The 14,802-nt window shown below is 38.9% G+C and overlaps 2 protein-coding genes across 4 annotated transcripts in view; one reads left to right on the top strand and one right to left on the bottom strand.

Moving 5' to 3' along the window:
• afap1l2 (actin filament associated protein 1-like 2) overlaps nt 1-14,802 on the top strand; it is a 39,309-nt gene that overhangs the window by 9,165 nt on the left and 15,342 nt on the right. For all 3 annotated transcript variants that reach the window (XM_081393088.1, XM_081393089.1, XM_081393087.1), the window contains exons 2-4: nt 6,693-6,821; nt 9,283-9,354; nt 10,356-10,426. In XM_081393088.1, the coding sequence (XP_081249214.1) occupies nt 6,693-6,821; nt 9,283-9,354; nt 10,356-10,426 (272 nt within the window). The remainder of the gene's footprint in view (nt 1-6,692; nt 6,822-9,282; nt 9,355-10,355; nt 10,427-14,802) is intronic.
• On the bottom strand, nt 12,789-14,802 carry LOC308707038 (kelch repeat and BTB domain-containing protein 13). The gene has a single exon (XM_081393090.1). The coding sequence runs from the start codon at nt 14,658-14,660 to the stop codon at nt 13,164-13,166; it is 1,497 nt and encodes a 498-aa protein (XP_081249216.1). The 5' UTR covers nt 14,661-14,802; the 3' UTR covers nt 12,789-13,163.

Below are 14,802 nucleotides of genomic sequence, written 5' to 3'. Positions count from 1 at the left end.
GCATTATTTTCCTAATAATTCAACAGCCTGTCGTCAATTACTCCGCTTATACTACAGTTACCACACCTCAAGACATTGTGGTATGGTATGTACAATTTTCATCTCATCCCATGCCACCGTTGCTAATTCCAAAACATCAATTTACAGCTATGGAGGCTCGAACCACGAATAGCAGTCTAATGCTGTTATTAGAGAGAGAGAGAGATAGAAAAAGATCTTACTTTGTCATTGTCTGGATTTTGGTTCCTTTCTGCTCTAAGGACCTTTGAAATAGAATTATAATGCAGTCAAAATCTGCCTGGAACTATTTTAGCCATGCATTTCCCTGAAAATAATTGCACACCTTAGAATGTTCGTCAGCCAATCACATTCAAGCATTCAACAGCCCAGTATTATAAAGTAATATAAATGAAGTTCCAAGTGCCCAATCATTTTAGGAAATCAACATAGTATTTGGCTACTGTTAAAGAATAATCTTCTTTTTGTTATCTTATTGTTATCCAATTTATTTTATTTCAGCTTTATTCAGTAAAGTTTAATTTAACATTAAAAACACTGGTGTGCATTGTTTTATGGAGTACTCGGGGTGTAGGCTGTAGATGACTCAGCAAATGTCTTTAGAGTGCTGATTTCATCTCCATGAGATAAGATTCAAGGCCCAAGGCAGTTTAGTCATGTTCAAAGGTATCGCAGTGTTTTCAGAAGAATAGATGATGTGATCCATAGCTGCACCCACACAAGGTTTTATTTACTGTAGCTAAGAGGATAAAGAGGTTACTCCATGTATACAATATTAAAGTAGTCAAATGTATTTGACCGTATAGGTCCCTACAGATCTCATCCATAACTCAATCTCTCTCCAAAATTGTGATTATAAATGGTCTAGAGACTCCAGACAAAAGAAAACATTTTGACTCCTTTTGATAAGGAGTAATTGTAGGAAATGGAATTTGTAACCCAGATTTTCTGAGCAATCTGATTTTCTGTTGCCAGTGCTCCTGATTGCTTAATCTAAATAAACTGAAAAGCATATGAAGTGGAGCCAGCGGGGCCAGACCATAATGCAACATTCCTGTGTCGAGAGATATATTAGTAAAATGTACTTGTTGCTGTAACTTGTTGTTGGCTGATAGATGGATGTTTATGGGTGTGATCAGCACACAGTATGTTTTAATTTATGTTGTACAGAATTATATATAATTGATGCAATTTTACTGAGTAATGTCAATTGGGTGGGCGCATATATATGTTTTTAGTAAAGATTCAATGTGGTGGTTGCGTTTGAGAGGAACTGAAGCCAGATTATTATATCTCATTAAACATGATGAAACCAGTCTTTATTTCTGGTGGTTTTTAAAGAAGCTTGTATGTTTTTGTGCGGAAGCAGTTCTGATTATATAGCAATTTGATAAGATTTTATGTTCACTTGCAAAAATCACGGACTGTGCTGTTCATGCTGAGTGTTTAAAATTGTAGTGTCAGTAGAAAAAGATGTAATAGTTTTCAAAAGATTAATTTGGCTGGGTTTGAGTCGGCAGGTATCTCGTTCGTGACAAGTCTGCAAGTTTTATGAGCGCAGCACATTGCAGTTTCTCATTTAACATGCAAAAAGGGGCGTCTTCAAAGTGCCATGGTTAGTATCGGGCAAATATGGCCTTTTTAAAGGGTTAGTTCACCCAAAAATGAAAATTCTGTCAGTAATTACTCACCCTCATGTTGTTCCAACCATGTAAGTCTTTCGTTCATCTTCGGAACACAAATTAAGATATTTTTGATGAAATCTGACAGAATTTTGACTCCTCCATAGGCTTCCAGTGTGACCGAAACTCACCGGCCCAGAATAGTTATTAAAACATCGTTAAAATAGTCCAAGTAACTACAGTGGCACTACATTAAGTTTATCATGCGACGAGAATACTTTTGTGCGCAATAACAAACAAAAATAACGACTTTATTCCACTTTTCATTTCCTTCTCTCTGGGCCTCGTAGTGTTTTTGCCCTGCGCGTCTGTGTTGCACGTCATCACGCAACACACACATGACCGGCGTCGGCCAATAGTGAGCCTACGTGGTGACGTGTAACACAGACGCGCTGCGCAAAAACACTACGAGGCCCAGAGAGAAGGAAATGAATAGTGTAATAAAGTCGTTATTTTTGTTTGTTTTTGCGCACAAAAAGTATTCTCGTCGCTTGATATACTTAAGATTGAGCCACTGGAGTCACTTGGACTATATTAACGATCTCTTTAATAACTTTTCTGGGCCAGCAAGTTTCGGTCACATAGAAGCCTATGGAGGAGTGAAACATGGCTCAGATTTCATCAAAAATATCTTAATTTGTGTTCCGAAGATGAACGAAGGTCTTACGTGGTTGGAACAACATGAGGGTGAGTAATTACTGACAGAATTTTAATTTTTGGGTGAACTAACCCTTTAAATCTAAGGGTCAGATAGGGGTGAAAATATTTAAAGACGGACGTTGTACAATATTGATATCTCAAGCAACTGTATAGTACTGATCCATCTTTGACTTGTGTATTGTTTTTGCAGCATGCATATTGACCAGTGTTTTTGTGAAGTGCTCTTTCTAGAGGTATATAAAAGATCAGTGCTTCTGTTCTGCTTTTCTGCAGTCTCAGGATGGTTGGTGTCATCTGTTCCCTTTAAACAAGAATAGAGAATTCTATGCAAAAACAAACACCAAAAAACATGCCATCACTGCGGTGATTGCCCTCCCACATGGCCGAAAGCCCGTCATTTTAGAAATTGAGGGTTTGACTCGGGAATCAAATAAATGATGTGCTGTGACACGTCGCCTTGAGCTGAGCTAAGTATATGAGCCACAGCTGGAGCCTGGCTGTATTTTAAGTGTCAGACAGGAATTGCCTGTAAAAATCAAACCACTTAGGACACTAACGCAAGCCAGAGCGGCATCAAAATCGTCCACTCGATTTAAACTCGTGTTTATTATGCCAGCTCTGATACAGCAAACGCTCTGTGGCTTTGATTCTGGGAAGAGCGATGCTTAACCTTACAATTTACCACGAGCATGTGTCTAAAATCAGTTCAATAGCCACTCAAGACAAACAAGCACAGCGACAATGTACACAGTGTGAAATGATTTTATTGAACTCTTCCTCATTCCATCAAGCACTTGCTCTGCGGATCAGCCGCAAAAAGAATTTCTTTGTCTGACTGCAAACTGAAAGTCCAGAAATAGAGTGGGGTTTACAAAACACCATCAAACACCTTTATTTGCAATCACTGTTTGTCCAGGAATGAGGAAGTGTTTTTTTTATTACATCAGAAAGAAATCCCCTCTTTGCCGCAAAGATCTGGCCTTGTCCTCATTCCTTCAATCAAAGTGAAATTGTTGATCATTTTTGAGCATATTTTCTGACACTCTGCCCTTTTGAGTCGGTGACTGTCGTGTGATCGACAGCCTGAAGAGTCACTGTCAAACCCAGGTTTCATTACTCTGAGGAAGTGTGAGAGGTTCTAGCGCTGACAGGGATGTAACATTCTCGTTCTCACCGTTTGGAGAGTTTAATGGGCTTGGGGCCAAACTGTATCCAACGGAAACTCGGCCCTTGTTGGACTAGAGTCAGCTGACTCCACATTCCCATGGTCCCTCCAGAGAAGGGCATCGAAGTCAATCTCTGAAAACACACCGCAAAGAAAATGTTTGGACAAATGCTCAGCTGAGCATCATGGGAAGAGAATACATGACAATATTAAAGGGATAGTTCATCCAAAAATGTTAATTCTTTCATATTTTATTCACCCTCAAGTCGTTCCAAACCTGTATGACTTTCTTCTGTGGAGCACAAAAGAGGATACATTGAAAAAAGGTCTCAGTGTTGTAATGTTACAATGAATGTCAGTGCTGGACCCCATTAACTTTCATTGTATGGACAAAAACAGTTGAAATTCTTCAAAATATTAGATTTTTTTATGTCTTGCTGAAATAAAACAACTTTGAACTTTTTTAATTTAAAAGTTACTTCATCTCTTTTTTTTGTGGAAATCAACAAAGGAAGTGGCATATCCGCTACTTTAAGATTTGTTGTGTGTGTTCGGATAGTTGACAACTCTTTGTGGGTGAGAAAACAAAACAAACTGTAAATTCTTATGAACTTGATGTTGATGCTAAGAGAAGCCACAAGCTTTTTCGGGAATATTTCCTATTTGCATTAAATGTATGTGTTAAAACCACATTTTATGAACAAATTCCTACAAATAGTAATGCCATCAAGTAGTATATAATATACTTTAAAACTTTGGATCTACTTTGATACATCTTCATAAAGATGATCATTTAAATAATCCCATCAGTGAACTAGATATTGAATCTAATTGAGGAAATATTGAATGTTGAACACACTCTCATGTTATGTCCAGTGAGCTTGTTTATTTGTTTGACGTCTTTGTCAGGGATTTTATCTTTCATACAGGAGTTCTTTTCAGGAGCTATTTATGCACGCAGAGATAGATGGATAGATGTTATCTGTCTCTGAGGAGGCGGACAAGAATGTTCAAATAAATCCGGCTCTCCTTAAGCTATGACTTCCTACTGTGCTTAACATGTCTCGAAGCATGTCTTACTCTCACAGTAATTGCAGAGATTTCACTATTACCATTGACTTAGTAATAATAGACAGACAATAAAATATGTATATCTGCTATAGACATATATGGAAAGGATTGTTCCATATTTTATATGCATGAGACTTGTTGACAAAGGACATGTCAGTGTTTGTTTCAGCATCAAGGTTTGAATTTAAAATCTGCATTTCTTTTACGTTTCACCATTTTGTAATGTGACAAAAAAAAAATTTAAGTATAAATATATATATGTAAAAATGTTGGTAAAGATTTAGATCCATATAACACTAGTATAACTGCTTGAAATTTCAAGTCAACAATCTATAAATGAATGTTATTCAGCTCATTGTGCATGCTAAAGAAAACTGGTTACCTGCCTTAGTCATGGCAATGAGTACTGAAACATTCACAGCAAACTTCAATTATTTAATGGCATTCATTCTTCTCTATCCATTGTCCGAGCAGCAGATCATCTGGCTAGGGACACTGCTTGTGGAGAAAGACAGATATTGCCTAGTGTTGCATCATAAAACTGAATTGGGCCTATCCTTCCTAAAGGCAGGGTAAAACACTTCTGAGGAAAGTAAATATCACCACTGTAGAAGCCATAAGAGAAACATCAGCATGGGTTGAATAGTTTTATATGTCATCTCACTAGTTTCGAAACTAGAGAAGTTTATATTTAACCAGTAAGGTAGAAGAGGCTTGACTGTAAATATACTAAAGGGTTTTTATAGCCAAGTGCCTGAAACCTCTTTATCTCTGAATATATTCCCAGCAGCAAGGGCCTTGTTGCTTTTATTAGAATGGTTATTAAATTATGAAAATATAAATATAATATAGTCCCTGACATGTAAATGCACCTAGTATTACGGTTAATATTTCATCTATCTGTGCTGTGCTGTGCTGTGCTGTGCAATGATATACACATCTAGGTGAATGGATGTTGCACATCTTAGCTGTTTGTATTTCTTGTATTTTAGCGTGGCTTGAATCCTCTGTTGACCAAATAGCATCCTGGACCAGATCTTTCAGTTTTTAAGATGCTGAGTACTATTTATTTAACATTATAATTGCTCAAAATGTGAATGCTTGAGATCAAATCTCTCATCTTCATGTCATTGTTGCATTACATAAAAGTCATCTGAATCTGAAATTTTAAGTATGATGACCAAATATTTAAATGAACAGGAGAGTGATTGTTAGTAAGTTAACTAACAACCAGCACTCACTCATTTGTCCTTTATATACCACAAAACGAGGACAAATGGCATATTTTTATTGGACTAAATGGAATGGAATGTTGTTGAAAGGAGTTTGATAGTTTTTGTTTTTGCATGCACCAGTTCTTGATAGCCTTATGTGGAGTTTTAATGAGATGTTAATGGCACATATTAATCTATACTTTCTGTTTCATTTCCTTTTTTGAGCTTGTATCCAGTAAGGTCATTTCTGTTGTAAGGCAGTGTGATTCATGAGAGGAGAAAAACAAAGTATGGCCCTCATAGTCAAGACTGGGATGCCCAGTTTGCTGTTGACCCCTGAGAGTGTGTGGGTAGAGTGACAAGGATACGTCATGGGATGTTGAGAGAGTCAGTGTGGGTAGAGTGACAAAGCCTCATCATTCACCCCTCACTGACCGTATCATTCACTTAAGCTGATGCTAACTAGCTTCACAGAGACACAAAAGGCTAAATAATATGGATGTTGTCACCAATAGAGCATTTTACATAATGAGGAAATAGTTGGTTTTGGAATGAAACCTACTTGGTTTAATGTGTGTAATATACAGCAATCGCTTTCAAGGTTAGTGAAGCACTGCTTGACAGGCACAAGTGATTCACCTTTGTGCTATCAGGCATTGGTAATTTTCAACTGATTGAAAACTGCTTCACTTGAGTTGCCAGATTGGAGATAATTCTGAACTTATCAAGCATGTATTCATTTTTACTGTGACTAATTTGTATGTATCAGCATGAGAGGTATTTACTCGAAATCAAGGTTCAGCACAGTACATGAGATCTAATGCACTGACATGATGATTTTATTTATTACTTAAACTAATTATCGTGTGTGTGTGTGTGCAGTGCTGGAGCAGCTGTTGGAGCAGCTGCAGAGGTTCCTGAAGATCCTGGATGGAGAGAAGCTGAGTGGAAATGCCACAGTACAGAAGGGCGTCCTGAATGAGCTGCTGCAATCGTACAAGTCTTCCAATGGTACATACATAACAACATAATGTCTAGACTAACCATCTAACTCTACACCAAATCCTTCTCAAACTGTGATCTGCAAACCATTGGTGGTCCAGGAAGGATTCAAAGTTGTCTGGGAGTTGATAACATTAAATGACTAATGATTTTGTCTGCTGTTGGCAATTAGTTGGCAATTTCCCACTGATTTGGGGTGTCCGCATTTTTTTTTTTTTATGTGGAATCAGGTTTTCTACCTGAAAAAGCCTGTGATGTCCCTTCTCTCTTTGCTCTTGTCAATGAAAAAAAGTAAAAGGCCCAACAAAAATGACCGTTTCATACATATTTATTTATTTCAGCATACACTTGTGTAGCACAATTGTTCTCATGGGGAGCAACACATTTCTAACTTGCGTGTTGTTTAGAGAATCTGCTCTGTTCTGTCTTATTAAGGAGCCCGTAATTTTGGTCCATCCATTTGCTTCTTTCTTCACACAAGCATGGCTGTAGGTTTTTCATGTTCTGGTCTCGGGCTTGTGCACTTCCTCCCCTGGCTTCAAGCTGTATCATTTTCCAAGGCTGTTTTTATCCTCTAGGGACACTCACTTCCTTTTAGTAGCAGCTTATAAATAGCTTTCATTTCCATCCTCCAAATCCCAATCTGTTTTCACTGTACCATCGAAACATGTTTTTGTTTTGTCACAGGGTTTTATTTCCCCTTCAGAAATACCTCAAAGCTTTGTTACCTGTGGATTGCCACATCTTATCTTTTATGCTTAATTTAGTTCTTCTGAATAATTGTGAAGATCCAAAATAATGTCCTAAAATGTTTTTGTTGCCAAGCAAGCTGTAAATCCATCTCCCACAGGCTGGGACTAAATCAGCACTTTTATTATGATAGAATATGACCTCTCTATGTCTCCCACTGGCCTGCCTTTGATGTGTACAGAAGGAGGGGCCCTGGAGATGCCTTTGGACCCTTACACAAGAGAAGTGTGAGACAAAACTCTCACTGTTCTTCTCCATAATAGAAATCTATTACATGTTCAGTAAAATACGTGAGGGATGAAAGCGTCCAGAATCTGAAAAAACATTGAATACGAGAGAAGTCTTTGGAAGTCAAAGTCAAAGAAGTCTTTGGCAAGTCCCGGCAAGGTTAAATGAGTGGAGTGAAGAGTATCTTTATTCCAGCAAGTTCACATTCAATGGCCTAAAAAGTATTTGGACGTTTAGGCCACACATTTATTGCATAAATAAGCAAAGTTCCTCATGTTCACACAGGTGTCCTAGCAGAGAAACCACAGGTGTAGATCATCACATTAACTACAAACATACGTTAGTTGTAGTTTTAGTAGTTTTACTAATGTTTGACCAACTATAAAATGTCCAAATTTACTTTTTGTCTTCAATTCGAACAGTATATGTATTGTTTTATCATTTAAAACCTATAAACTTCTTTTACTGATATTGGTCGATATTGGATATTGTACATACTCATTTCTCCATTTAAAAAAAAAATGATTGTCTTTGCCAACAACTAATGCTCACTTAAAGGAAAAGTTCACCCAAAAATGAAAATTCTGTCATCATTTACTCACCCTCAAGTTTTTCCAAAACCTGTATGAATTTCTTTTTTTCTGCTGAACACAAAAGAAGATATTTTGAAGAAAGCCGGTATCTAAACAGTTGATGGGGGAAAAAAGAAACAAAAACTATGGAAGTAAATGGGGCCCATCAACTGTTTGGTTCCCCATATTCTTCCAAATATCCTCTTTTGTGTTCAGCAGAAGAACGAAATTCATACAGGTTTGAAACAACTTGAGGGTAAGTAAATGATGACAGAATTTTCATTTTTGGGTGAACTATCCCTTTAAAGTTGTTGTTGTTGTTTTCTAAAACACAAATAATTTAATAACACTGCTAAATGTAATCTTTAGCCAATCTCAAAATGAATATCCCTTTTTCATACTGTACATTATAATGTTGTGATATCTAGAGTCTATTATTTCATTTATTTTACATTTAGACAAAATATAGTAGATTTTTTATATTGGTCATGATATGAACATAAATATTGGCTTATCCAGTGCCAATATCCTTATCCTTAGCCAGTGACACTTTTGAGTCACATTTCACAAGTCACATTTTAAGTGTAAATTACAATTCAGTCTCCTGACAACTGTTTTAAGTTGGCAAATTGGTGGCGAATTTGTATGTATGAATATCTCATTCCAGCACATTCCTCACTGACACTTATGTTTAGGGGTGGGTTATTATTTTTTATTTATTTTTTATTACAAATCATATGCTTTCCTACTAATCACATCATACGAACTTGCAACCTCTTAAAAGAAAAATGTTTTCTCATGAGATCAGGTCCGTAAAGTGCCCAAATAATTTTTGGGCTCCTGCAACAAAAACTCTGTACAAAAAACTGACGTTATGGTTCAAATCCATAATCCAGTCTTTAATATTGGTTATTTTGCAGAAGGAGATGAAGAATACATCTACATGAACAAGGTCATCGTCACAGGTCAAAACCAAGACCGAACAGACAGAGGTGAGTCTATTGTATTCTCTATAATTAGCTTGCAAACATTTTGCAGGTGTGAGGATGAAAATCACCCCTAACCTGCAAACATGTCTCTCACATATCACAATGGTTTTATCTTGCTGTTTGACAGCGCTGCTGTGAATGTGTCATGTTTAGGGGGGTGACTGGGTTATGGTTGAAGTGTTAAGTCCCCCCCATCCCCCACCCCTCACCATTTCCTGTCTGTTTCTCAGTAACTCCTGTCCTCCTCTCGCTCTTTCTGCCAGACCCCCATCTGAGGCCAAGCTGCTTTGTTTAGATTTCGCTGAAGAATGATAGTAACAATAAAACCAGACTTAACATTCGTATCGCAGTCGTCTACGTATCCAGAAGATACATGCATGACTAAACTGCAGTGGCGTTCTTTGATCAGATTCGCAAACGGCACCATTTTAATAAACGCATTTTTAAAAAGGCTTATCAGGAGAACAACCCTATGAGTTTCAGTGGTGTGAAGAGGGACTTTCATAATTTCCTGCCCATATGTGAAAATGTTCACAACCTTTTGCTATTTGCATCTGATAAATCAATAATAAAAATCATCTGCAATGAGTCACTAATGTGAAACATCATATAAGCTCACGTAGACCAACAGGGAAATGTAAGTGGTGAGAATTGAATTGAATTTCAGAAAAAGGCATTACTTGATAGCGTCCTGACTCCTTGATGGCTAAGGGTGACTCTTAGCCCTTGCTGTGCGGATTTGGTATTTGCCTTGCGTTCCTATAGCAACCCAGATGTTACCGTTTGGAGAGGAAGTTGAAGGAATGTCGATGGGACAGCTCTAAGAGACTGCCGCAGGCTAACCATTGATACCAGAACCGAGCCGAACAGCAGAAATATTATGTCTACTTGTTGCTTGCATACTCATACTTCTTTTTGCTGCACATGATGAACCCTTTGAAAAGTCTTTGATCTGTTCATTAACAGCCACTGTTGTTCTGTGTGAAAATCTATATGCTTGTCAGACAACAGACCAGAAGCCAATGGAGAACCAGGAAAACACCAGAGCCCACCAGAGCCGCCTCCTCCTAGACCAGTGAGTGACCCTCAGCATCATTTCAACCTCGTTTAAACACCAGCATTAGCACAAAGACACTGAAACAAAAATCCGACAACAACCAACACGGTTCAGTTTCAAACCTAATGTGTCTTAAGATGTAAGTAAGACAAATGCTATACTAAATGTAATCTACTATTAGGGTTGGGCGTTATAGTATATTGACTATAGACTATAGTATAGTAATTTTCAGCATGTAAAATTCATTGAGTCAAAATTCAGCGATTCAATAATCAGTGATTCAGTGATTTAAAGGGGTCATATAATGGTACATGCACTTTTACAAGTTGATTGTACTGAAATGTGTGTTGGCAGTGCCTATACACAACCATCATAAAATGATAAAAATCCATTGTGTTTTTTTTTTAAATTTTCTTAAATGTTTCCCCCTCTCCTGAATCAAGCTGTTCGATTTTGTGACGTCACAAAATTGACGCCCCTCCCATAATGGTTGATTGACAGCAGCGTTTCAACACAGACCCGCCCTCGTGAGCGAGCTGTCAATCACAGCCCGCGCCTACTGGCGCGTTCATTGCTGATAGCTGGAGCACTGAGTAGAATGGCGTCTAAGCGACTGTGGTGTTCTTGCGTGTAATAACGAACACAGCAGTCATATTGATGTTCCTAAATCCGAACCGCTGAAGACGCAGTGGCTGAGTTTGTTTTCGAAGGGAATATTCCCCGCGATCAACGTCCATGCTTTCATGTTTGCGCAAATCATTTCGCAATTCACACACCAGACTGCTTTACAAACGAGGGTCAGTATAAAGCTGGTTTTGCTAAGAAGCTGCTCCTGAAAAAAAGGATCGGTACCAACTATTCATGTTCCTGCTGCACCTCCAGAAGAAGTGAGTGAGTGTAACGTTTTATTAATCTTTATATTAATCTTTGCAAATCGCTTGCTGCACGCTTCACGATGAATGCGGCTATTTTTACACTCAGGGTACATTACGGCATGTTTTCTATGTATGACATTCTCAATATAATTCATAATCCCATGTTTATAATAAACAACACATTATGGTTATTGTGTTAAATTGTGTTACAAACGGTGTACACACAGAACAGAGGGGCGGGGTGAGCAAAGCTCATTATCATTTAAAGACACATGCACTCAAACGGCATGCTGAAAACAGAGCTGTTTTTGACCAGGTCAAATTAGTGTTTTCTGACAATACTAATGAGAATTTTTAATTAAAGTATATTGCAAACTTTTAATTTAGACCCTAAAGAATCATATTAGCTTGTACAAAAATGACATTATATGACCCCTTTAAGAATAAGTGATTCGGTAATAATAATTATTATTATTATTGTCAGTTTGTTCATTTAGTAAAAAACATTGTTAACTAGATTTTTGCTGAATTAGATAGTTTTATTCTATTTAGCTACAGTTGCAATTAGTTTGGTTGAAAGGAGCCATTGCAGAGGAAATAAATATATTTTGATTAGGGTTTGACATGAACTTTTTTTCTCACAAGCCACTGTAGCTAGTGGTTTTCCAAAGTTATTAGCCTCTCAGCATTTTCACTCATCACAATTTTAGAAATTTTGGTTATTTAGTAGGAGTGACTGTGTTACACGGCACTGCTGAAATCCACCCACATTTAGCGGGTTGGTGGGCGCTAATGTCAAGCCCTAATTTTGATGTACTGTATAACTATTATCAAAAGTATCAAAAATTTTGATGAAGCCTACATATAATGTCTTATGTTATATCGCACAGCCCTATCTTTTTCAATCACAATAACTACTACAATGCAAGACCACAGTGATCATGCTGTCTTTTATTATCTGATTTTACTTTCATTTGGGCCTTTTTACTTGCCACATATTTGTTATGTATCTGTTTCCCACGCTCAAAAATGCTGTGTGTTTTTGTTTATAAGCCACACACAAGCCAAATAACTAGTCCTGCAGTTTGATAATGAATTCTGCCTTGATTAGAAACAGTAATCACCTTAATCACTCTTTTTTAAATGAGAGAAATATGAGGAAGTAAAAAACGTGGAGTCTTTGTCCTGAAATACTTTGTAGCTCCTGTATCAATCCTAGGCTGCTGTGGGAGTCTGCAGTCAGTCAGACATACAGACAGACAGGAGGATGGAGAGCATTAAAGCTCTCCAGTGAGAAGACTTTGAACTTCAGACCCATCTGCAGGGTGCTGGGTCTGATTAACAGCAGCTGCGCAAGCGATCGGGGAGCTGTTTATAGAGGCTGGAGAACCGCAGTTAGAGAATAGACACGTGTGCATATGTGTGGGAATGAGAGACGGTAGATGTGTTCACACCTATTAAATTAGTGTTTCTCTCATTTTCCATAGAGTAGACAATATGCATAGAGACAGTTTATTTATTGTTTATAACATTAGATGAATTTGTGCATTTTATTAATTGAAAATTCTGTCATATACTGTCATGCAATATGCATATATAATGTCATACAATCATATACTCACTCTCGCGTGTTCTAAATCTGGCTTGCTTTCTTCTGTGGAACAAAAAAGGAGAAATATTTCAAATGTACCTACCACTCACTTTGCATTTCCCCGTTTTCTTTCATTGTATGGAAAACAGTGTACAATGTATTATTTAAAATATCTTCCTATGTGCTCAACAGAAAAAAGGGTAAGTAAATAATAACAGAATTTTCACTTTTGGACATGCCACTCTTTTAATTACAATTGCAAATGAAATGACGGATTGATCCACAATCCCTAAGGTGGATGATTAGCCTCTACCGAATCTTTCACACATTCCACATTGGCATTAATCTCTAATGCTTCCTCTTCATCACGTTCCTGCTGTGTATCTGTGTTCTTGGGCAGTCTGAGTAAGCAGGTCCAAAGCGATCCGCTTTTTGGAAAACCCGTCATCTGTCTGCGAGGCTTCCACTTGTCACCACAAATTACATATTCCAGGGTCAAATTGCGGTTGACGGTGAATGCAGAGTTCCCCCTCACCATAGCTGTGAAGAGGGCACCCCTGCTATTGACGTAGTGTCCTGGCATGGCCGTCCATTGACCCGTAGTGATGTTGTAGCAGTCCATGAGGCAGCGCAGGAAGTCATCACATGGGCCGTTCCTCATGACATACAGGTTGTCGCCATGAGCCACCATGCAGTGTCCGTAACTCTGAGGCTTGACCATAGTGGTGACCAGCGTCCATTCATCATTTTTAGGTGCATATTCATAAATGTCTGTTGTATCTGGAGACTTCCAGAAACATACAAATATCCTACGCCTGGCAACAGCGCTAGCCGGCGCAGCCACAGAACGAGGCGCATTCTTACAAAATGTCCACGCGCCTGTGGAAACATCACATGCTTCTACCAAGGACATAATCTTTTTGTCGAATTCACCTCCGATGGCATACAAGTGTCCATCATGACCCACCAGGGTAAAGTTATACCTGGACTGCTGAGGACCATCAAACACACTCCAAGTGTTGGTTTCTGTGTCATAACAGTAGCTCAAGTCCACAGTTTCCTTGCTAACTCCCCGTACTCCTCCAACGATATACAGCCGGTTCCCCACGATGGCCACCCCGGCCATGGAGGTGCTGGCGTCTGTTGGCAGATCAGTCAGGTATTTCCAAGTACCCGGTTCTTCATCGAGGTAAAACACTGTCCTGTAGCAGTCTTGCAGCATCTTCATGGACGGAGAATGAGTCCCTAGAGCGACAAACGATGTTGGTGAAAGCGACTCCACGTAGCAGATCAGCTCCTCTGGGAGCGTCTTGACCATGTCTTGCAGGTCAGTGTAAGCATCGCGGATGAACACCGCAGCGCTCTGAAACAACCTCCACAAGCCGTACACCGATGCCGTGTTGTACAAAAGAATGCAGTTGTCGGTATCAAGAAGGTCTATCAAGTGCTGGACTAGAATGTCCACTTGGAGGAAAGCTGCACACTCTGCGGCCTCCACAATCTCATCTGGGTCTTGTATAGCAGGGCGCTCACCCCTGCAAACCGCCATGGCTATGAGGAAGCCCCTCGCTTTCAGGCCTCCCTGCAGGTGGAACTCATTCAGCTGGCTGTCCTTCATCCCAGAGCGAAAGAGAGCACGGAAATACTCACAGTTTTGCCCCAGGACGGCCCTGTCTATGGTGAAAACGCTCTCTTCTACCCGCACTCTCAGAACTCCAAGTGACTCTTCTCCTTGTTCTTCCTCATTTCCGTCTCTGCTCTGACCCAAACTGCAGGGAGGCCCCATACCACCTCTCTATCCTGCCTGTCCGTACCCAGATTACTCTGTACACGAACCATAAAGTTAGACTACATTCAAGTTAGTGTTTCTGTTTAGGTTTGACCTGTAAACAGAAGTGTGCACATGCTCCAGTCTCACAGCTACTTGC

The sequence above is a fragment of the Scardinius erythrophthalmus genome (genome assembly GCF_964197995.2).
Source record: "Scardinius erythrophthalmus genome assembly, chromosome: 18".
In the NCBI taxonomy this organism is placed as follows: Eukaryota; Metazoa; Chordata; class Actinopteri; order Cypriniformes; family Leuciscidae; genus Scardinius; species Scardinius erythrophthalmus.
The sequence above is the reverse complement of the archived record's forward strand: the minus strand, read 5'-3'. Positions and strand labels throughout refer to the sequence as shown.

What these genes read in the sequence shown, in the direction of transcription:
- LOC308707038 (XM_081393090.1), bottom strand. Translation starts at nt 14,660, where the DNA reads ATGGGGCCTCCCTGCAGTTTGGGTCAGAGCAGAGACGGAAATGAGGAA.